This window comes from Amblyomma maculatum, chromosome 3 (genome assembly GCF_055883805.1).
Source record: "Amblyomma maculatum isolate TAMU_Amacu chromosome 3, ASM5588380v1, whole genome shotgun sequence".
In the NCBI taxonomy this organism is placed as follows: domain Eukaryota; kingdom Metazoa; phylum Arthropoda; class Arachnida; order Ixodida; family Ixodidae; genus Amblyomma; species Amblyomma maculatum.
In genome coordinates, this window is record NC_139346.1 from 218,550,942 (window position 1) to 218,574,785 (window position 23,844).

The following is a 23,844-nucleotide window of genomic DNA, read 5'->3' on the forward strand; positions in this document are numbered from 1 at the left end:
TGTGTTCTGCAGAAACATAGCCAAGATGATAATCAGTTCCCATACAGAACTCCAGATGTTAAGACATCTTTAATGTGATTTTTAAACTTCCCTATACTGGTTTCGAAATTTAATGCATCTTCCAATTTATTAAGAATATCAACCTTTTGGTATGTGAATGTTTGTTTTGCATAGTTCGTTCTGGTTTTAGGTGTGCGTCTTTTATTATGTCGGAATGGATAAGCAGGATTTTCTTTCCTGTCGCATACGTGCAGTTTTCGGTATTTTATGAACATTAGTAGTTTGTAGTAGTAAAACTGGTCGGCTTCCAACATTTTGTAATTTAAGAACAAAGGAGAAGATCGTAAAAGCTGAAAAGACACATAATAATTTTCATAGTAACGCAATATTTTCTTCTGTAGTATTATAATCTTATTGTAATTAGTATATGTTGTGGTTCCCCACACCATGATACCATAGAACAGTTTTTAATAGAAAAGTGTATCATACAAAAGTTGCTTTATCCACAGGGGGACTATATAAGCTACTTTGTATAAACAACCAAACGGTTCGTGCCAGTTCATTTATTAAATGGTTCACGTGTGGCGTCCATGATAATTCTTCCTGGGACCACACGCCTAGGAATTTTTGTTCTTCAACCGAGGAAAGGCATTGATCATCAAACTTCAGTGTTATTGTAGTCTGTAATGGTTTATTGACTGGACGAAATACGATAGGTCGTCTTTTTTCATTCAGTTCTAGCATATTTTCCTTTAGCCACCGGGAAAGGTGCATAAGGTAGTTGTTCACTTTGGTTTCGAGTATTCTTATATCCTGTGATGCGAAAGAAATATTAGTATCATCTGCATACATGATAACTTCTGGTGATTCGGGTATTTTTACGATATCATTTATATAAGTTAGGAAGAGCAGCGGTCCCAATATAGATCCCTGTGGAATACCCTGAGTTAGTTTTAGTTGTGATGAACTCGAGCCACTTATGCGTACAATCTGATAGCGATCATAAAGATACGAAGAGAAAAGCTGCAGAGCAATACCGCGTGCACCATAAATAGATAATTTCTTTACTAAGGTGCTGTACTGAATAAAATCGAATGCTTTTTTGATATCCAAAAAAAGTCCCAATGTGTATTTTCTATCCTCTATGTTAGAAATTATTCTACCCTTAATGTATAATAAAGCCTGCTCGGTAGATTTTCCTTTTCGAAAACCACATTGACTCTGTAATAATGTTGTGCTTATCAAAAAATGATGTTAGCCGGCTATGAATGACTCCTTCAAATATTTTTGACAGCGTTCAGAGCACGGATACAGGGCACGGATAGCGTTAAGAGCACGGATTTGGAAGCCGAACATTGTAGGAGGAAAGAGTTGGTTATCCTCAATGAAGTTTTGGAAACGGGTGTGTATGACCCGTTCATAGAGCTTGCCTAGACATGAGGTCAGTGAGATTAGTCTCAGCGCTTCAAGGCTAGGCTTTTTGCCTGGCTTTGGGATGGCTATAATTTCAAAATGCTTCCATTCCGGGGGTATCTCGGCCTTTTTCCAGAGGGAGTCATTTGTGTAAGTAGTGAAGGCCTTAATTTGAGTTTTACTAAGATTGCGAATCATACCATTTGTGATTCTGTCAGCTTCAGCTGCTGTATTGCGCGTTGCTGATCTAGTGGCTGCATACACTTCAGCTGTTGTAATTGGAGTGCCGAGTTTCTCGTTCGACATTCCAGTGTATTGCAGCTGGCTTGGCGGCACATGAGTGCCTATGTATTTGTCTTTGAGTGCATGGTGAAGCTCATCATCCGTTCCAGGAAAAAGGTGGGCGATCTTGTTCGGAGTGCGCGTGGGGACGGATTTGGAGGTGTTTGGGCCTATGAGATATCGGAATATGGCCCATGTTTTAGAGGTACCAACTGTACCTTGCAGTGATTCGCAGAATTCATGCCAGTTTTGGTTGGATAGCGTACTGGCGTATATAGGTTTGGGCTTCCTGTGTGATCTCCGCAAATGCGAAATTTTAGCTTTCCGTTAAGTGTCTGCCTTTTCCCTCTTCGGACCAGTGATCGCCTGGTTTCCCACAATTTGAGAAGGTGGCGATCTACTGCAGGAGTATCCGGCGTACATTTTACCTCTGTAGTAGCTGACTTGTGGGCTTGTTTAATTTCCTGGTTACACTCCTTGATGGAGTGAATGGGTTAGTCGGAGTTGGCATTTTCCCGATATTTATTCCAATCCGTTATTCGTGCTGTGCCGATTTTGCGGCGGATTATGGCTGTCGAGATAGAACTGCTGACGATCGAATGGTCGCTGCCTAAATTCTCGCCCAAGTTGGTCCAGGTCGCAGAAGACGTGTTTTTGACAAATGAAAGGTCGGGGCATGTGTCTCTGCTTACACTGTTGCCATCTCTGGTGGGGTGCATGGGGTTCGTGAGTAATTCTAGCCCTAATATGTCTCCGGCTCGTGCGATCGCCCTACGTCTAGGAGAGTCGCGGGCATATCCCCAATCTGAGTGTGGGGCGTTAGAGTCGCCAACAATGACTGTCTGGTTTTGTCCAGCAATTACCACAGCTTCTTTAAGTAGTTTATAGAGGTCCGCATTAGCACCTTTAGGTGGGTGATAAACGTTGGTGAAGTAGGTGCTTTTCTGTCCTCTTTTAATGGGTATGATTTCGATGCACATGCTTTCTACTGCCGATCGACGTCGAGGTAGTGTTCCGTCACTGTGATCTCTTTAGAAATTAAAAAGGCTATTCGCGACGTGTGTTCTTTCCTTATAGTGTAGTAGCCTAATAGGGTGGGTGCTCTTTCCGCGCCTACCTCTTGTAGGCATATTATATCGGGTCTAATTGGGACTGTACTAATGTATTGCTTGAGAAGGCTTTGTTTTTTTTCTATATCCTCGACAGTTCCATTGTCAAATCTCAAGTCTGTCTGGTGTACCTGATTTGTTAGAACTAGCCATCATGGTTGATTGGTTGGTTGGTTTGTGGGGTTTAACGTCCCAAAGCAACTCAGGCTATGAGAGACGCCGTAGTGGAGGACTCCGGTAATTTCGACCACCTGGGGTTCTTTAACGTGCACTGACATCGCACAGCACACGGGCGCCTTGCCTTTCGCCTCCTTCAAAAAGCTGCCTCCGAGGCCGGGATTAGCCATCATGAACGCTTGTGAAACTTCGCAATGACTCATTGTCATTACTGCATGCTGCTGAGACGCTGTGGTATGATGCGCGGTAGGTTTTTGCTCGAGGGTTTTCCGCGCTTGCGCCTCGCTTGCGGCTGTTAGCTTTAGTCTCGACGTGCAGGGGCGATAAACTGGTTGTCATGAGCATCGATGCGTTGTGTGAGAGTAGCTACTTTAGTTTCTAGAGCTTCAACCTAGCGTGAGCGATTTCATTCTTGATTGCGTCCAGGAGGGGTGGGATTGCTGCAATGACATGTGCCTGAAAGTTGGTTATGGGCAGAGTTCGCCGCTACTGATGCTGTTTCAGGGATACTATTTCTGGCGTTGGCTGAGGTAATTTTCTCTTTTAGTTGCTGTTTAGGTGGGCGTGGCTGTATTGTAAAGAAGTGGCTGTATTGTGAGAGCGTGCCCTCTTCATGGTCGCGATTTCTGCCTCAAGCCTGGCTATTTGTTGCGCCCGACGAGCTATCTCTTTTGCTTGTTTGACACAGTCGGTGCAGCTCGGTCTGCTAATTGATTAATTGTGATTGGGAACAGTGGGGGGAGTCTTAGTGATCCCCCGTAGCTCACCTGTTTAGTTTGTTGCTGGGTTTGCTGTTGATCTGGCCGGTTCTGCTGCCCCAGCTTGTGGGAGCTTTCCTGGCTCGGTCGGCGATTAGATCCAGATTTTGATCAGCGCCTCTGTCGGCTTCCGCTGCGGATTTCATCGGCAGGTGACGATTTGTTCTCAGAACTAAACCATCTCGTGCGGCGAGGTTTGGGTGCAGCGTCCTTACGAGGTTGGTGTTGATGTAGGGGGGGGGGGGGGGGGGGGGGGGGGGGGTCAGTGGTTTGAGAGGTCACAGACGCTTTGGACAGTCCTTGCCTGCAGTCTCGTGAGGCTCTCCGCGGAGAACGCATTTTGGCTGCAATTCGTGTTCTTCAGGCGGGTTCTCGAGACCACATGTCCTGCAGATGTCTGCATTTGGTGTCCGGCATACGTCCGAACGGTCTGCCCGGACTCAAGGGGTAGAAGTGCTGAGATATCACCCTCGAACAAAACGAAAGCAGGAAATGTTGTTCTTTGAAAGGTAAGTAACATAGAAGATGTCTTGCCCATGCGACGTTCGTCGATGAGCTTGACGTTGTTCGTCCTTATCTGGAGGAGGTGAGTATATAAGTCGTCTGGCGACACTTCCCCTGGTATTCCATGTATGACGGCTCGTTTGTCTCGATCCGTGAGAGGACAGTAGGTGCTTACTTCATGGATGGTGTTTCCCAGCGTTATTTGCTGCATTCGGCTGAGCTCGCAGGAGACTTCATCTTCAGTGCTGATGATGAGTATGTTTGAACCGAAGTGCGGTTGAAGCAGGAAATTTCCCTTCACTTTTTGCGGGTTTGGCATGCCTGGCAGATGGCTCTGGACAGGGCGATGCTGGAGAAGTCCTTTAGGGCGAGTCCTTGTTTGGGTCGAATCACGAATTTAATTCCGTTCTTGGGAAGTGATGGCGGGCGAGCTCGGGGGCTTTCTTTTTTCGGGTCCATTTTGGGAGGAATGCTTGCGTTTTATTGCATTTTATCATTGCTGGCCTTGCCTGCTCTCCGAAGTTTGCACTCTTTGTGGCGGCTCATGGCAAGTCTCCATCCTTTGGGCAGTATTGGGGGTTCTTTGGGTTCTGATCCTCCAGGGAGTGGTTTGATCCTGATCAGTGGGGTTTCCTTGGAGTGTTGTAGTTCTATATCCGAGTCCAAATCTTCTGGTAGTTCCCTAGCAGGGTATTGTAGGCCACTGGGGCCGGCGGCGGGGTCCACTTTTGTCATTCGCAGGCCGTTCAGTCGAGTCCGACTCTTCGTGACCCTATGTACCATATCACGCCACGCTATCCGGTCTCTCACTATCTTCCTAACATCACATAACTTAATCTACAGCGCCTCAAGGATGCCATCTAACCATCGCGTTCGCTGCCTACCCCTTTTCCGGTGACTCACAACCTTTCCCAACATCAAATCTTTCTCCAGCGACTCCTCTCTTCTCATCAGATGACCACAGTAGCTGAGCTTTAACTTTAGAATTTGACCCTCCAATGAGCAGTCAGGGTTTATGGTCGACAGTATAGACTCATTTGATCTTCTGGCAGTCCAAGGAACTCTCAAGAGTCTCCGCCAGCACCCCAATTCAAACGCGTCAATTCTTCGGCAGTCAGCCTTCTTCACAGTCCAACTGTCGCATCCATACATCACAACTGGAAAGACCATAGCACGAGTTATGCGGATCTTGGTCGGCAGACTAATGTCTCTGCTCTTTACTAGGTGGTCAAGGCTAACCATGGCTCTCTTTCTTAGAAGCAGGCGTCTCCTAGCTAATTTCATGGCTGCAGTCTCCTTTCGGGGTAATCTTGGAGCCCAAGAAGAGAAAATCTGTCACAGCTTCCACTTCTTGTCCCGTGATGCTCCAGGACTTGATAGGGCAAGACGCCATGATCTTCGTCTTCTTAATGTTCAGTTTAAGCCCAAACTTCTCACTCTCTTCTTGTACGCGCATCAGAAGTCTCTTGAGTTCCACTTCACTTTCTGCCATTAAAGTGGTATCACCCGCATATCTAAGGTTGTTGATATGTTTTCCAGCAATCTTCACTCCAGCTGAAGACTCGTCCAGACCGGCCTTCCTCATGATGCACTCTGCATATAGGTTAAATAGGCAGGGCGACGGTATGCAGCCTTGTTTCACTCCTTTCTCAATAGGAAACCAGTCAGTAAGACCATGCCCAGTTCTGACTGTAGCCTCTTGCTCTATACAGGTTCCTGAGGAGACAGATGAGGTGAATTGGAACTCCGATCTCTTGGAGAGCTTGCCACAATCTGCTGTCATCTACGCAGTCAAACGCTTTCGCCTAATCAATAAAGCAGAAGTAGATGGGTTTCTGGAACTCTCTTGCTTTTTCCATGATCCAGCGAATGTTGGCAATCTGGTCTCTAGTTCCTCCGCCCTTGCGAAACCCAGCTTGAACGTCCGGAAGCTCCCGATCCACATACTGCTGCAGCCTACCTTGGAGGATTTTCAACATCACCTTGTTAGCATGCGAAATAAGCGCGATCGTGCGGTAGTTGGAACAATCTTTGGCACTGCCTTCATATGGAACGGGGATGTAAACTGACCTCCTCCAATCCTGTGGCCACTGCAGGGTTGTCCAAATCTTCTGACATAATGTATACAGAATGTAGCGTCATGGTTGAGGTTTTGAAGCAACTCAGCTGGATTGTCATCAATTCCGCTACCTTTGTTCTTAGCAAGGCTGGCTAAGGCCCATTCAACTTCACTCTTCAGGATGCCCTGCTCGAGATCAGTAATCACAACCGTCTTATATTGGGTTTGCACATCCGGGTCCTTCTTGTACAGTTCTTCTGTGTATTCCTGCCACCTCTTCTTTATATCTGAGGCTTCAGTGAGGTTCTTGCCTCGTTTATCCTTTATCACGCCTAGCTTAGCACAGAAGCTTCCTTTGATACCTTTGTCTTATACCGAGCTCCTGTGTTCCTTAATTGGCTGTTGTCCTCAACTGCTTGGCACTGTATGTTCAGGAAGGCATTCTTATCTCTCCTTGCTATTTTCTGAAAATCCGCATTGAGAACCTTGTATCTTTCTCTTTCCCCCATAACTTTTGCCATCCTCCTTTCCTCAGCTATTTGCAAAGCCTCTTCAGATAACCAGTTTGCTTTCTTGCATTTCTTTTGCTTTGGAACTACCTTAGTAGCAACTTCTTGTATTATATCACGAACATCAGTCCACATCTCTTCAGGCTAATTCTTCTGGGTCTAATTCTTGGAATCGATTCCTCACTTCCACAGCCTATTCTGATGGAATTTGATCCAGATCATACCTGAAAGGCCTTCTAGTTTTCTGCGTTTTCCTCAATCGAAGCTTAAATTTGGCAACAAGAAGCTGATGATTGGTGCCACAATCGGCCCCAGCCCTTGTTTTTACTGCTTGTATAGCGCTTCTCCATCTCTGCCGGGAAAGAATATAATCGATCTCATTCCTGTACAGACCGTCCGGTGAATTCCATGTGTACGGGCGCCTCTTGCGCTGTTGAAAATGAGTATTCGCTATGGTCAGGTTGTTTTCTTGATAAAACTCTACTAGCCTCTGCCCAGCTTCATTTGGCTAGTGTACTAGAATATAGTTGTACTACCCAGGCAGGCTTTTCTTGGTTGTCACGAGGCGGCGCCACCCTCCTGGTTCTTCTCGAGGCGCGTGCTGGCGCGCTGCGCACTGTTGTACTGTACCGGCAGAGATTCGACAAGTCTCCAGTGGTTCAGGCGGGACGCTGCCAAACGTGCGGTGAGGAGCAGGAAAACATGGAGCACCTAGTCCTCCACTGCCCGCAACTGGCAGAGCGACACCCGGAGGGCACCACCCTACTGAAAGTGCTGGGCTTGGTCTGTGCGTGTGTGTGTGTGTGTGTGTGTGTGTGTGTGTGTGTGTGTGTGTGTGTGTGTGTGTGTGTGTGTGTGTGTGTGTGTGTGTGTGTGTGTGTGTGTGTGTGTGTGTGTGTGTGTGTGTGTGTGTGTGTGTGTGTGTGTGTGTGTGTGTGTGTGTGTGTGTGTGTGTGTGTGTGTGTGTGTGTGTGTGTGTGTGTGTGTGTGTGTGTGTGTGTGTGTGTGTGTGTGTGTGTGTGTGTGTGTGTGTGTGTGTGTGTGTGTGTGTGTGTGTGTGCGTTCTATGACTTGTGGCATGTAAACGGCTAGGGTGCACATCGTGCCCCCCCCGCCCCCCGATGCAAAGGGATAGCCACATAACCATCATCATCATCATCATCATCATCCAGCGCAAGGTCCCTATAATACTACTCAGCATGAGACGACTGACTACAGACGATTTTACCTCCTTTATGCTCGAGTTCCCCACAGCTGTCTCAACACCATCCTTCCTTTCTCCCGCCACAACGAACCTTCTATCGCCGCCACTCTATGTCGAGCCGAAGAAGCACGCCGCATTGCCCACCTACGCATACTGGATTCACAGGAACGTTCGAAGAAGCATTACGACAACTGACGCCCATGTGTTTGTTATGTCCCCGGTGATTTAGCGTTGCTGTGTACGCAGCTGCGCAAGCGCGGTTTAGCCCAGAAGCTGCTTACGGGGAAGTATCAGGTGCTTCGGGACTCATGAGAAGGAAGAAAAAGCTAGAGAAAAGAGAAGAAACAGGAGCTGCAGTGCCCTAGGGACTCGCAGTGCCTGGGCAACAAATAAACACCCCCGTTACGTACTCAGTATGTAACAATACATTGCATCATAATTCAAGAGGCAGCTCCCTTCTTTTTGAGGCTTGATCAAGTTGCTGTCGAAGCATGCAATATAGAAGAATGAACAAGGAGATGATATTTGTGCGTTATGCAGCATCAGCGTACAAAACATTGAACGTATTCTAGCAGAATGTAAAGCTTTACTCCCACATGCTAAGAAGGAAAGAGTGAGCCTTCGTGTTTTGGGATTTAGGTGTAGCGAAACCAACACCTCAGGGGTAGGAACGAGCATGAGAAAGCCAGAGTACTGGTGATGTAAAAACAATGTAGAATGAAGAACAGGTTACAGGAAGCGGCACAGAACTAGAATTAATATAGCTTACAACATAAAAAACAATCTTGAATGAAAAAGACAGAGAGAGAAACGGGTAGGATATTATAAGTTAGAAGGGGAGAGGGAGTACAAAAAATAGAAAAACAATATATAATCACTTCACATTATTAAGCGAGATGTCACTCACCACTGCCCCAATACAAAGGGACCAACTAGCGTTCGAGTTAGCGGGCTTTTAAGTATACAGTTATGTACAGTTTTATGTACAGTTATTTACCTATTTGTTTAAAAAGCACCCTCTGTGCATCTGCTGGTAGAATAACTGGTGTCAGCTCCAAATGCATACAATCAGTGTGAACCCACAGATTTCAGTTGTGTTATGCTAAAGATTAAAATGAATTTAATATGCTGAAAGTGTTTCCAGGTTTGGCATGATTTCAGTAAGCTAAAAATTACCCAAGGCTAGGGACCAGACAGCTGAACGGGTGGCGCCGCCCCTCGGCGCAGCGCTTATTGCTGGCATACGCCGGCCCCAGCCGGTTCATTGCCTGCGCATTGGAGCGCGCTGTTTGTCATGGTTTGTGTGGAAATTGGAAATCCGAATGTTTAGATGATGTTGTGCGTGAATATATCCTCAGGAGAGCAGAACGTTTGGCTAGTTGTGTGAATATGTCCGGTAAAACGAAGTCTGGCCAAACAAGGCTGGCGAAACGTGGTGCGTTGTTGGCATGCACTGGCAGCTACGCGAACTCGTCGAACGCTTTTAAATTGATTCATTTCTACGGATTTCCACACAAGCATGAGTGACGGGTGACCTAAGAACTGTTCTTTGAAAGACAGAGGCACGCATCTACGAATTTGGTTACTGTGTGGTAGTGGAAAGTGCCGGATTTTTTAAAATATTTCATTCCCCAGGAGTGACAGCACGAGAGTCTCAGAGACGAAGTCGCACTCCTTCATCTCTAGTCACTTATTGACAATTGGAAAAGTTGGAACGCTAGCATTTCCCCGCCTGCGTACAAGAGGACTACAGCGCGGAAAAGGAAAAGTCAGCCACCATCGTCTTCCAGGCCGCGTTACGATCTTCAGTGATGGGCAGAGACAATATTTGTGCAGCTACTTTCGCTGACATATTTATAGAGAATGCTTTTTTCTCTTAACAGAAAGAGCAGATAGCAGACATGAACAATTCCTATTACCATGATCTTGTCCTTTCTCCTCTCTTCGTTTGTCAACCTCTTAAAATTTGTTAACATTTGTTTGTGGCATGTCCGTCTCGCCTTATAAAATCACTTATTTCAGAACTCATTCAATACCGCATGATCGCAAAATCTGCTATCGGCTTCATACAAAAGGCGAACGAGAAAAGAAATACATTTAATCGTTGGAAATGAGCATGAGCGTAGCTTTTTTTTTTCTTTTTTTGCCGTTTAGAGTGTTAATAGGTTCCGCAGATATTTCTTCTCAAGTAGCAAATATTTTTTTTTTTACTTCGCATTCACGTTGTACTTGACACAGGTTTGCATTTTTTCTCAGCAATGCCCATTTACTGGCCCGCCTAAATACAATGTTTTTCATTAGCGTTTTAGTGAACACGAGATTTCCTGATTATGGTGCAGTAAGACAAGACCGTTTTACCTCTCAGAAATTTCTGATATGGCCAATGCTGTAAACAAGCGGCAGTCCGACAAGCTGCAGTGACAAGGTATGTAAAAGGAATGCCTTTCAGTTATCCGGAATCCTTGATGTGCAAATAGAAAACTACCTATATGGTCGTATCCCCTCACACTCATCAGGTATCGCGGTCAGGTATCGGCCCCGAAAGTTCGTGGTACGCTGAGAAAGTAGAACACCTAAGCGAACGAGCCATCTGAGGGATTCCTTTAACAATAGAACGCCTTCTTAGTTGTCGGTGGCTTATATTACAACACATCACACTGTCTGATTTTTTTTTTTATTGTATTTAACAGTTTGGCAGTATTGGACTGCTGCCTTCAAATGCTCAAGGCAGCTGCGGTCAATCGCACTGAACTTCCTGCGCTGGGAGAACGCCTAAATAAGCAAAAGCTACAAGACCCCTCTTTCCTAGCAGGTGTGCTAAAAAATAGGGCCGCTCATAGCAGGGGATTTCTTTTTTTCTTTTCGCGACCTCCGCAGCATGTCGATAGAAACGTATTTATAGCATATCATTTTCTAAGTCAATTACCTGCAGCAGCTCAGACGTGTTCAACAAGAGCATTGTCGTATATGTAAAAATGATGCTGAGGTGGTAGTAATCATTTCGCTTATATTAGGATTAAGTTTGATAGTCTAAGACCGGGTTCAGTGACCTATTGTAGCGTAATTTTTCAGGAAGTCCTGGAAGTATGTTTGTTTGCTTTTCCTACCATAAATAGGATCCTACTTTTGTCTTGCTTGTTTATTTTTCTCCCTTTCCAGCTGTCGTTGGAAGGTTGAAGGGGGAATGTCATCTGCTATTACTCTATTCTTAATAGTTCGAGCCTATCCCAGTCAAAAAGATTCAATGGGTCCAATGGGAATTTCCCAATTGAAATGAATTGGTCAAAAACCAATTGTGTTTTCGCCACCCATTGGGCCTAATCATTTGATATGAATTGGTGCTCCCAATTGGAAATACTTGGTCATCCATGAAGACCAAATGGTTCATACCCACTGAGCCCAAATAGTTTGAACTCGCACAGCTGAAAAAAAAAAAAGAATGGAGGTGCAATTTCAATGTTTTCTGTCCAGAAGTTATAGGGGAGCCGACTTCTATACAAGTGAAATGAAATTAGAAGTTTTTACAGAAATCATAAGAGACAAGCATGCATCACACACAAGGAACTAACACAGATTCAATGTATATATCCACAGGATACTTTGCAGACTTATATACTCCATTCTTTGAACAGTGCTGCTGGGTCCAGTGACACATCTCTGTTATTCAGAGAACTTATTTAATTACGCCAGCACTTACAGTGGGCATGATATAATCAATTAATAAGATTAGGCGGCACATACTTTTTATAAGAACTTAAATTTTTCAATGTTGTCTCTTTATAGAGGTATGTATATCTGTGCACATCTCAGTCAAGGATATCACTGACTTGACTTTCCCAATTGGGAATGTTTGCTTAAGAGCAATTAGAACCAATGGGAAGCCCAGTTGGAAGCCCAATTAATTTCGAATGGGCGTCCCAATTGGGAGCAAAGGAATCCCAATTAGGATTGAAGTAACCCATTGGGCTTCCCATTAGCCCAATGGGTTTATTCGGATGCCACATTGGTTTCTTCACTCCCAATTGGGACGCCCAATTACAAATACAAATAATTTTATTTAGCATCAACACTGATTACACAGCACTCGTGATGCTGCAGGGTGCTAGCAAAAAGCCTGCGATGGCTTGACAAAGGCTAGCACCCCGCTTACAGTGCAATACAGCAGCGGACAAAACGCAACAAAACAAGAACGGGAGTCACGAAACCAATTGGGCGTCCCAATTGGGAGTGAAGAAACCAACTGGGCACCCCAATTGAGATTGAAGAAACCTATTCAGCTTCCCAATTGGGAGTGAAGAAACCAGTTGGGTTGGACAGTACCCATTGGACAAACCATTTGGGATTGGCAGAACCAATTTAGTCTGACTGGTCGTCCCAATTGAACCCATTGATTTTTTTTTTTTTTTTTTTTTTTTACTGGGATTACCAAAAAAGACAGGTGCAGCATCTTTTTCATTTAACATGAACGCTGACCATTACAACTACCACTACTACGGCCCCTTGGCTACACGGCTCGGCGGTATTTGATCCTCAGTCGGGTTTCGACATGAACACAAATAAGATAAGCGCGCAGATTCCGTCTCCGAAGTCGTCTTCTCAAGCACCTAACGAAGGCGTTTCTAGCGCATGCTGAAATCGCTCGCTCGGAGTATTCGAGTTATAAGAGAAGTAACATGCGCAGAGCGCTTTCACACACACGCACAAAAAAAAAGAAAAAAAAACACGCACGCCCTGCAGAGAACTGCCTTTTCCTTTTGCAAAGATTTTCTGGTAGAAAAATACTCCTTGCGATTATTCAAAGTAGCTCAAAGCCGCACTACGACGGGTAGGGACATGCTCGAGTACGCCTCGCAGAACGGAAACGACTGCGCCGCCATGGCTTCCGAGATCACCTCCGCGCGTACGTTTCTCTCCGGCCGTTCCAATCGGCCAGAGAGAGCGTAAGTTGGAAAAGGGGCGTGGTAGCGTCTTTCGCCGCGCCGCGGCGCTCGCCACCTATGCATCAATGTGGTGTGGAATTATACCGAAAGTGGAAAATGCAGATCAGGAAGGTAGATTTCTTTGATAACTCAAGAGGCAGTGCCCTACTTTTTGAAGCTAGATCAGGGTGCCTTGGAACACGCAGCTACAAAAAGAAGTTTAACAATGGAGATGACGCATGTGCTGTATGTGGAAACTCCAGTGAAACAATTGACCATATTATACTCGAATGCAATGGTATCCATCCGGAAGTTGATGCAGGCGCAATCACTGTTCCTGAAGCTCTGGGGTTTAGAGATAACAGTGGCCGGGTGAATAAACCGGCGGTGGAAACTAGCAAAAAACGGCTGGAAGATTGGTGGCTTAAAAGCAGAGAAGTGACATAATGTTAGTAATGTAGGAGCAAAATTTAATAAATAGAATGATGGTTTAGTTAACCATTCTAAATCAATAATTAAGATATATGGAGAAAAATGAGCATGATAGCTACTGCTACCACCCCGTTTCAAAGGGGACGCTCCTATATTCCATCCATCCAACCAAATGTTCTGCCGCAGCTTGGCGCAAACTATAAAACACGAGTTTCCTCAGCTTGCGCTCGTACCACAGTCGAGCTGCCAGCTTTAAAATTCCACGAGCAAGACGGCAGCCAATAATTTCGCTATCGTTCAAGTACTAATAATATAAGGCCCACATGCACAAAGTTAGGCAGCGACTACCCGAAGCTGCATGCCTGCCCGAAGCATGCATGCGTGCTTTGGCGCTCTCTGCTGCGGTTCTGTTTTTTTTTTTTTTCTTTTGTCGCCGTACATTTGCGAGTTCATTAACTCGCTAAATACAGTATTTGCGAGTGCGGCGACTTATATAAACATCCATCGCACAAATGCAATTTTCTAAATGGTTCCGCCACAGCAACATGATTATTGCTTACTATGCATCTCACGATAGCTATTTTTTTTTTCTCGCACGGTTTTAAAGCAGCCCTGGAAGATCGTAAGCACGCAAGTTCGATAGTGTCCTTACTTCAAAAAATTTACATGGGTTTTTATAATATGCCTTATGGCAAGCTTGCGTAATAAAAAAAAAAATTCGATAAAGGTGAAGGGTAATCGGGGCACGTTCAGGCACCTCTGCCGTCATATGAGTATATGCGAGGTTTTCGGAAGTGATCCCGTTAAAAATGGATCAGCTTATACGATTGAAAGTGAGGAGAAGCTATTACCGCGTTTTTAAACTACGCGGCCCGCCAGAGCATAAATGTGCGCAATTATCGCACGAATTTCAGCTTATTTCTTGTTTTCACTTGTTTGCATATGCTACAGACTGGGTGCAGTGCTTTTATTTTTAATGCTATGCCTATACACGCAGAGGGCCAAGCCGAGCAATTGGGTTAATTGAAACGAATTATGATTAGACTATAGAATGGCACTATATCATACACGCCTGCCACACTAGTTAGCAATTTTTCATTTACTTTCAATGATATGCGAAACTTATCAGAACATTTTTGGCACTAGACATCTGCTGGTTGCAATGATACCAGCCACTTTCTGAACAAAATTACGAGGCAAACACTGTGAGCAATTTAAAAAAGACATGTTTTTTTATTTACAAAACTCATGAGGTGGACAAAGAGAAAAACAATATGGGCAAGCACAATCAAGAAGTATACACAAACATTTCGTTATTTACAAAGTACAATCACCACATGATTACTGCTTGCGTAGTTTTCCATTCGCAAAGATAAAACTCGCAAGACTAAACACGCTGCTCCTATCTTGCTCAGCAGTATTTTTTTCCGGTAAGCTGCTTGATCAATTACTACTTTTCCTGCGTTGATAAGCTGTGTCCTAAGCAACTTTTCTGTGATTATCTTCGTTGTTTCAGTGGCGTGGTCCTTTCTTGCTGTACAAAGCTAGAAGAGAGCACCTCTCGAAGTAAGCAACATAAGTGACATATACGCTACACATGGAATGTAGCGATGTAAGCTCCACTGGAATTTGTTATATTTGCAAGCAAGCGCAGAAGCCTTAGGATTAAAAATGGGGAGGAAAACGAATGTCTCATCAGTTCACCAAACTGCAACAAGACCTTGCAGCTGAGAAACATATGCGTGCCTTTGACCACTCGAGCGTATACGCTCGTAACGTTGATTGAATGCCGGCTTCACGAGTGACCGTTAGGCACTCAACGACAACCACCTACACGAGGCAGTCTTGACGAGTAACTGTTTCACAAGCAAAGAAAACTATCTGCACGAGCACAATGCGTAAATTCTAAGTAGAACGGAACGCATTATGTGAACGCAGCAAGAACATCAACACTCCGCTTCGGTAGTAAACACAACACTTAAATTGTGAAACATTTCGGACACACCTTGCGGTCAGTCTTTGCTGGAAAACCAGCTAAAAATGAAAGGCTACGTGACACGCTCGTAGCAAATATTTCGTCAATGTACACGCGCAAAAAAAAAAAAAAAAAAAAAAAAAACGAGAGAACCGCCAGTGGAGATACGCCGCGAGCGGGCTGGACGATGCATCGACGCATTAAACCCCCTCTATCTCTGGAAAGTAGCGAAATTGTAAGATCTTTGCCGCCGTTTCCCTCTCCCGGCGCTTTCCTCCTCGCCCCTCTACGCTCCCATCTCCAAAGAGAGAGTGAGGGTGGGTTTTCTGGTTTGTCGTTGGCTGCCGGGCCCCCTGACGTGACAAACACGTCACCATACGTCATCAACGCGCGCAAAATCTTGTTTTGCTTGTTTTTTATTTTCTCGCTGCCGCCATTAAACTGCCTCGCCGTACCGTTCCTGTGGCTTGCGCGCGTGCAGTTTCGTGCACGCGATGCCGTGCTGCTGCGCGTTTCAGTGTTCAAGTAGAACAGAAACAGAACATAGAATAGTAGAACAGAACGACTGCCGCGCTTCGCTGATTACCAACACGGCACCGGCAAAGTTAACTGAGTTGAAGAACTTTTCAGTCTCACATGTCACTGACGAACCCATCGCCAGCCGTAATCGAAACTGTAAAAATTGCTGAGAACTTATTCCGCAGTAACAGAGAGGGTCTCCTCAAAATTCAATCAGCACTGCACAACTGCAGGCCCGGATAAAAGACAGCATTTCATTGGTATCTTGCTTCCCAGCCTGCCACGATGTTGTAAAAGAGATTGTGTTTTCGTGAAAGTACGGATCCAGATTTTTGTCCGAGATGAAGCCTCCAAAATATCTCCAGTGACTAGTAGTAAATGCGGTAGCAAAAGCGTAGGCATGCGGGTCGCTGCAGCTTAAATTCGGTGACAGTATGCATTCGTAATTTCATCTTTTATTAATTTGAAACATTTGTGAAAGTTGTGGTTTGAAAATATGCATACAATTAATATTTTGCCTGTCGCCTGAATGAATCTGTAAATTGTTCAAAATTTCTGGTAACTGCTTGCATTTTTTAAAGATATTCTCGTGCATATCTGAAGCTTATAATCATCGAAATTAAAATTGGATTGTAGCGTGTGTGAAAAATGTTTCTACGAAAATTGTTTGCTTGCACTTCGTTTTCTTTTCATTTCGTTAAGGTTTCTCAGCATCTTCCAATTGTCTAACAGTGTTTTTCTGTGCATTTATTTTTATTTGAAAATGTGTGTTTTCAATTATGTGCCTGCGCCAGTCTTAGGACCCTTTTCAAAGCGACCAGTGCTGTGTCAGTAAAATCAGATGCTACTTGGTTCCAATGCGCAACAGTGTTTATCGCTACATTTCTTCTGTATTTGGAACTGTGTATTTTGTATGCGCCACATCTTACGACCTTTAAAGCAAACCAGTATTGTGACAATAAAATAAGACCCTATTTTGCCTGAGTCACTTTGCCGATCAATTGATTTTGCGAAGAAATAAAAGCCACTTTTTTTCACCTACACTGCCTCTGATTAGCAGCTGTAGGAACACTGCTTCATCGTTTTCTTACAGATGTGATTTGAAAATGAAAGCATACAACAATCGACGCTTTTGCTTATAGGTTAGCCAGAAGCGATCGCTGTTAGAATTCGCCGGTTTGCCGCTCACGCGCAAAGATGCAGAAGATTTCTGAAGGGGCCATTGGCTCTCATTCAGGGTCATCTATCTGTCACCCAACACAGATGACACCATAATTGCCTGCTCAGTTTATTTCCCGTTCTTGATGCTTCAGAGTACCCGAGCGCGATGCTGAGTGCAAACATTTCTTGCCGTTTTGAGCATGTCTTCTCCTTCCTTCTTTGTTATTGCGAACAATATGTGCCGCTAAAACCAAACATAATATTTTCAAATCAAGAACGCTTTAAAAGGCAGCACAAAAAGCCCCGCCATTCACTATCATTGACCCTTCCGTGGCGCCCCTCGAGCGCAGGCAGGTTCAGCGTGCCGTGCGCAGCGCTCCCGCCGGTGGGAGAGTGAAATCAGAGGAGAATTGAGGAGGAAAGCAGACGAAGGGAGGAGAGTTTCGCTACTTTCCAGATAGAGGGGCTTTACGACGCATAGGCGCGCACTGCCGCCTGGTGGCGCCTGGAGGAACTGACAAACTTAAAACATTTGGCTGAGGCGCGCGCCGATTGGAACGGCCGGAGAGAAACACGCGCGCGAGGGTGATCTCGGAGGCCATGGCGCCGCTCAGCTGCTTCGGCACTCCGCCGCGGGCGGCGCTGTTCCGCCGAGGCGACGGTGGCGCAATACAACGGGCGCCCGGTCCCTATACATCGTGGAGATATCAGAAGCAAACGCCGAGAGAGCTGCCAGTCAATATAAACAAGTAAGCGTCACAAAGTGGAGATCTAGGAAAGCTGTACATAAAACTACGCAAGTTTGGGCACATGAACATACGAAACAGTAAAAAGGCAATGCAACTCACCAGTCTCATGCATGTACAGTCTGTCCACTTGATGCTTTATGCTGGCCATGCTTGGGCTTTGTTCACTGTATGCCCCTGTGTGTGTGTGTGTGTGTGTGTGTGTGTGTGTGTGTGTGTGTGTGTGTGTGTGTGTGTGTGTGTGTGTGTGTGTGTGTGTGTGTGTGTGTGTGTGTGTGTGTGTGTGTGTGTGTGTGTGTGTGTGTGTGTGTGTGTGTGTGTGTGTGTGTGTGTGTGTGTGTGTGTGTGTGTGTGTGTGTGTGTGTGTGTGTGTGTGTGTGTGTGTGTGTGTGTGTGTGTGTGTGTGTGTGTGTGTGTGTGTGTGTGTGTGTGTGTGTGTGTGTGTGTGTGTGTGTGTGTGTGTGTGTGTGTGTGTGTGTGTGTGTGTGTGTGTGTGTGTGTGTGTGTGTGTGTGTGTGTGTGTGTGTGTGTGTGTGTGTGTGTGTGTGTGTGTGTGTGTGTGTGTGTGTGTGTGTGTGTGTGTGTGTGTGTGTGTGTGTTCCGGGGCAGCCTCACGCAAACACTAGGTAGGCTCCTCATTACAAGAGCCCATTGGCGACCGCTGCGGCTCGGGCTCGGTGGACCAGGGCCTTCTGGCTTGCCAGGTCGGAGCAGCCGAGAAGGGCTGCCTCCCAATCCTCCCGTGTGTGGTTGGGTTTGGGGGCGAGGTTCGGGGTTGACTGGCATGCCCACACCATGTGGACGATGTCCGAAGACTTCTCCGCACAGTGCGGGCATTTTCCTGTACAGGCAAGATTAAAGTGTTTTAAAACTGCCGGGCACAGCAGCATTTTGGTGTAAAGACGGAGGAGTGTGCGCTCCTCCACCTTTGTAAGGCCCTTACAAGGCTTAAGATAAATTTCATGGCCGAATTGAAATAATTCAATACTTTCTTGAAAAGTGACAGCCGAATTGGGTTCGAGATCCGTATCATAAGGTTCCGAAGACGCTGCCCAGAGTGAGCGCGCGGGCGGCGGCATTTACCGTTTCATTGCCCTCGAGGCCCATGTGAGCTGGAGCCCATATAATCGTTTGAGACGCGGGGGCCCCGAGGTAGTCACTGTTTTGAAGGATGCGGTGCGCAATGAGAGGAATGTACCCCTGTTTAATATTTCTGCAGGCCCCTCTCGAGTCGGTGATGATGACTCGTGAGCCCTTTCTGCGGCGGCTAACGCGATGACAACTTCTTCCGCATATGTTATGTCTTGAGCTCGGAACGTTAGGCCATTCACCGTGTTTTTTTTTATGGACGACTGCGGCTGTGTACCCCCCCCCCCCCCCCTCCACCCATGGTGAGGGCCGGAGGCATCCACGTAGAATATTCCGTGTTTGTTCCCATAGTGACGGGCCAGTGCCTTCGCCCGCGCAAGGCGCCTGCCACTGTGGTAAGGGACCCCAACCTCAAGTTTGGCTGCGCGACTGCAGCGCGCGCTCCTCCGCAAGCGGCAAAATTTTGAAGCATTGGTTGGGCGCGGCGCTGATGAGGCGCTTGACCGAACGTGTTCTGGCGGCTTCGTGTGCTGCTCGCGTCGCTCGCGTTACCTCTGCTCGCGCCGACCCGCCGCCGTGGCTTCGCAGGCATGCAAACAGGTGTCATAGCTGAGTTTAAAACATGGCTGGAGTGGTTCCGCGACGCTCGAAATGTGGGGAAGTGTATTGTTGTGTTGCTGGTTGTCGCAACAGCTCGCCTGTAGACTTTCGTGTCTTTGCGGCTTCTGCACGCGGAAGCAGCTCGCGTTCTTTGTCGCTCGCGTTGTTGAAAGCTGCTTGCGCGCGCGCGCGCTCTGACCGCAGTCTTGGATTTCCGTGCTGAAAGAAAGCTGTCTTGCGCGCGCGCTCCTGCTTCTACTTTTCAAACTCGCGCTTGGACGAAGTGGTGTTTGAAGCGAGTGTGCAGCAATGTACATGCTTCGATAGGGTTATCAGAAAATAGCCGACAGCGGTGGCTATTTTCGCAGCGCGAACGTCAAAAAGGGAGAGCTGTTAGTCAGCCATGTGCATTCTGTTGAGCAAATTGTAGAAGACAACGCTGTTATCGTGAAGGCTAAGTGTGTGTCGCAGGCCAGCGACCACATCGTGTACGACGTGGGATTTGAGGCAAGTATTTCATTTTTATTATACCCATTTCATTAAGGCTCAGATGCTCTCTAAAGAGGGCTTCGGATTTTTGCCGCTGGGTTCGCCCCATTGTTGCGCGTGGCTTGTGCAGGACTCATCTTCGTGGCCGTTTATGAAACATCACATAGCAGCAACATGCTTGCAGCGCCCCTGAATTCCTGCCTAGCAGGTGCACTTAGCACGGGAAATCGCAAGCTGGCGCTTTTCAGGGCATGTCCATGCTAGCTGCAAAGAAAAATGTCACATAACAGAGACTCTGGTTCATTTCGAACCCACGACATAAGGAGCAAAACTAACAAAAAAGAACAAGGATATACTGCCTCGCAATTCATGCTCAGACGCAAATTGTTTCTTCTTTAGAAAGCAGACACTGAAGCTCCAAGGCAGGATATATAAAATGACCTGTAAGCAAGGATACAATTGAGTGAACATGTTCGTTTAGTTTTGTAGTGTTTAACGTACACCTCAGCGCGACAAGGCTACGAGGGGCGCTGTATTGGAGACCTGTAAAAATTTCACCCCCCCCCCCCCCCCCCTTCCGTGGTTATTTAACGGGAACGTATATTTCTAAAGACCTCCTTGCAGTTCGCCTCCAGCGAGCGGCGGCCGGGATCAAACCCGCGTCGCCATGACCAACAGTCCCTAACGCGTGAGCCACCGCGGCGGGGCGAGTGATTAAATAAAACAGTTATATACCAATATAAAAGCTATAGGAACAATGAAGTAATAACCACACAGCGAAAATTTGTTTTTCTAGATATTGTCCAGAACTGTCTCATTTACTATGTGGAATTGAAATTACTCGATCAATTGCGGGACCAGTTATTAGGAGCTGAATGTGATTCACGAAAATTAAAACGCGAAAATATTTCGGTTGCAGCAGAAGGGTTGTTTCTTTGTATACATGTGAATGCATATTCTATTCAGGTGGAAGCTACGTATAAAATGTTCTGAGTGTGCAATTGCACGACAATCGGCATCAAAATTAACATATCGGCATATACCGAAAAGCGCGCCTAAGATGCGAACGAACCCACGTATCTTTTATTAAGTTCATAGGCACCAACTAGATTACATGTGCAAACTCTTCAGAAATTAAAGCAAACTGCGCTGCGCCTTACAATCTGGGCCTTGATGAAATGGGTATAATAAAAGTTAAATACTTGCCTCAAATCCCACGTCATACGCGATGTGGTCGCTGACCTACGACACACACTTAGCCTTCACGATAACAGGTTATCTTCTATAATCTGCTCAACAGAATGCACATGGCTGACTAACAGCTCTCCCCTTTTGACATTTGTGCTGTGAAAATAGCCACCGCTGTCGGCTATTTTCTTAAACCACATCGAAGCGTGTACATTGCTGCACACTCGCTTCAAACACCACTTCGTCCAAGCGCGAGTTTGAAAAGTTGAAGCAGAAGCGCGCGCGCGCGCAAGACAGCTTTCTTTCAGCACGGAAATGCAAGCGCGCGCAAAGCGAGTAGACTGCGTTCACGGCGCGCGCGAGCGCAAGCAGCTTTCAACAACGCGAGTGCGCGCAAAGCGAGTTACTCCCGCGTGCAGAGGCTGCAAAGACACGAAAGCACGAAAGTCTACCGACCGATTACATGGCGTCGGCCGGAGAGGGCACTGTTCACTGTAAAACAACTTGGTTCACTGGCGCCCGCAGCGCCACCCTGCGATGCTTGGGAAGAGGGCGTATGTGCAGGCACGGCCGGTCTCGAGGGAGAGCGCGTTTATCTCTTCACTTACGGCCTCTCCAATGGGGTCTGTTTCCACCGCCCGCCGCGCCTCGGTGGGGTCGCCACCGCCCCACTGCTGCTCCTCCGCTACAGCCGTTCACGCGCAAGGGAAACGCGCGCTCGCTCTTCGCTCCGCCCGCATCGGTTGCAACCGGCAGGTCCTGATATTTCACCCCTTATGGCTTATAGGAAGAAGCCGTAATCAGCGTCTGATTTATCGTGTATGAGCAATAAAATAGTCAATAATGCGCGTGCGCGCGAGAGCGCGCGCGCCTTCATCAGTGTTGTCGCGCACGGTCGAATGAAGTTTCGGGTGCACTTACATCAACACTTTTTGCCCCTAAATTTTTCACAAAACTATATGTACCATTTTATGCAGTGTGCCTTTGAAAGCTGTAAGCAGGTACAGCGCGACCTGACGCTAGTGCATGACAAACTGTTCGGTGGATATTCTGTCAACCGCTGCCGTTTTCGTTTAGAGCAAAAGAGGCACTGACGAAAATTCATAGCACGTCTCAGATTCAGAGTAAGGAACAAAAATTTACGCATACAGTAAAATTTCAGTTGTCTAGTGATGTGGGCTGTTCTAGCTTCGTTTAAAACAAATCAGTAGGTTGAAAGACAGCAGATGTATACGTAGTCTCGCGACTGACGCACACGTAGACAGTCGTAGTCAGTTTAATACAGTGATAAAAAAAAAACATTTAATCAAGGAAATGGGCATAAACAGATATGCATAATTGAAAAGAGCAGCAAGAAATGAAAAAAAATGTCCTTCAAAGTTAACACATTGCACTCATTCATCAAAACGGTACATGCGGCTAGAAAATTAATGTCTCAAAATCTTTCTGGATGGTTTGTGCACATAAGGAGCTGGCCTTTCGTTCCTGTCTGTCACTTTCTTAGCATAATTGACAAGAAGGATTCTGAGAAATTTCTCACATATTAAAGAAGCGGACCTTATAGCATGGCTATTGTCAATGCCTTCCGGGCAACTCAGCAAAGGTGAGTTCTCAAGTGATGGCTGGATTAAGATTTGAAGGACTTCAAGGACATTTCTGTGTGGTAGGTGCACGACAGCTTTTTCAAAAAAAAAAAAAAAACAACCTTGTCCAAGAGGGCTACAAACTCTGGTTTTGGATAATATGCAGTCCGCTAGAATCTTGTCCTCGCAGAATATAGTGTACATGGGGCTGCTTCTTTCGCTGGTTTCAAGAAGGATAGCACAAGCGTCACACCCGAAGTCACTGATTAACTTCACAATGTATCCAGCGACGTAAGCTAAACCAGAATACGTGACAGTGGGTAATGGGATGACAGGAGATACCATCACTTCTTTCAGTTCCTCGGTTACTGATTGCGGCAGAGCTGAAATGATTTCGTCGGTGTCGACACTAGGTGCCTAGGCGCGCAATACAGCGCGACATACAACTCCTATAGTCACCTCTGAATAAATAGCACAGAGAAAACCCTTGAGTAACAGTGGCGAATGTGTAATAAGCAAAGCATTCTACCAAAATAATGGGACAGCGATGGCTCTCTAAGGCAGGCATTACTGCACAGATAGTTGGAACTATATAGTTCAAAAACATACTAGAAAAAGAAAGAAAATATTGCTAAGAATTATAGATTTCATGTTTTTTCATGAAATAATCATGATATCATGTAAACATTTCATTAAACCAACGTTTATTTGCAAAATTAAAATAATGTTTATAATACAACATAAAACATTTGCTGGTCTATAATTTATAGCAAAATTGATAACAAAACTTAAAAGCGTTTACTCTGACGTTATACTAATACTTTATGTCATGTAAGCATTGTGCAACTTACATTACATTTTTATAAAATTATTTTCGTCTTCGGTTTTACCTCGATGGTTTCTCATCTAGCGCTGAAAGATGGTTGTGCCATTGTTGCTGTTATGTTTGCCTTGAAGAAGCTTCGATGTGATCATGCTCATTCATTTTTTTTTTTGTTCATCTTCTTGTACAGGCTTGGGAAAACATTCAGATTAAAATGAACAAAAGTAGATACCATGCCGCAATACATGTCATATGCTTGTCGAACGTTTGCTGAGCGACAGTGTTATTTTAATATAAAGGCTCCA

General features: G+C 45.8%; 1 protein-coding gene across 1 annotated transcript in view; it reads right to left on the reverse strand.

Annotated features, from left to right (window-relative positions):
* Window positions 1–7,369: 7,369 nt before the first annotated feature.
* Window positions 7,370–23,844, reverse strand: part of LOC146197729 (BICD family-like cargo adapter 2) — a 112,357-nt gene continuing 95,882 nt past the window's right edge. Inside the window, exon 3 of the mRNA XM_084597231.1 lies at window positions 7,370–7,482. Coding sequence (XP_084453357.1) covers window positions 7,370–7,482 — 113 coding nt within the window. The remainder of the gene's footprint in view (window positions 7,483–23,844) is intronic.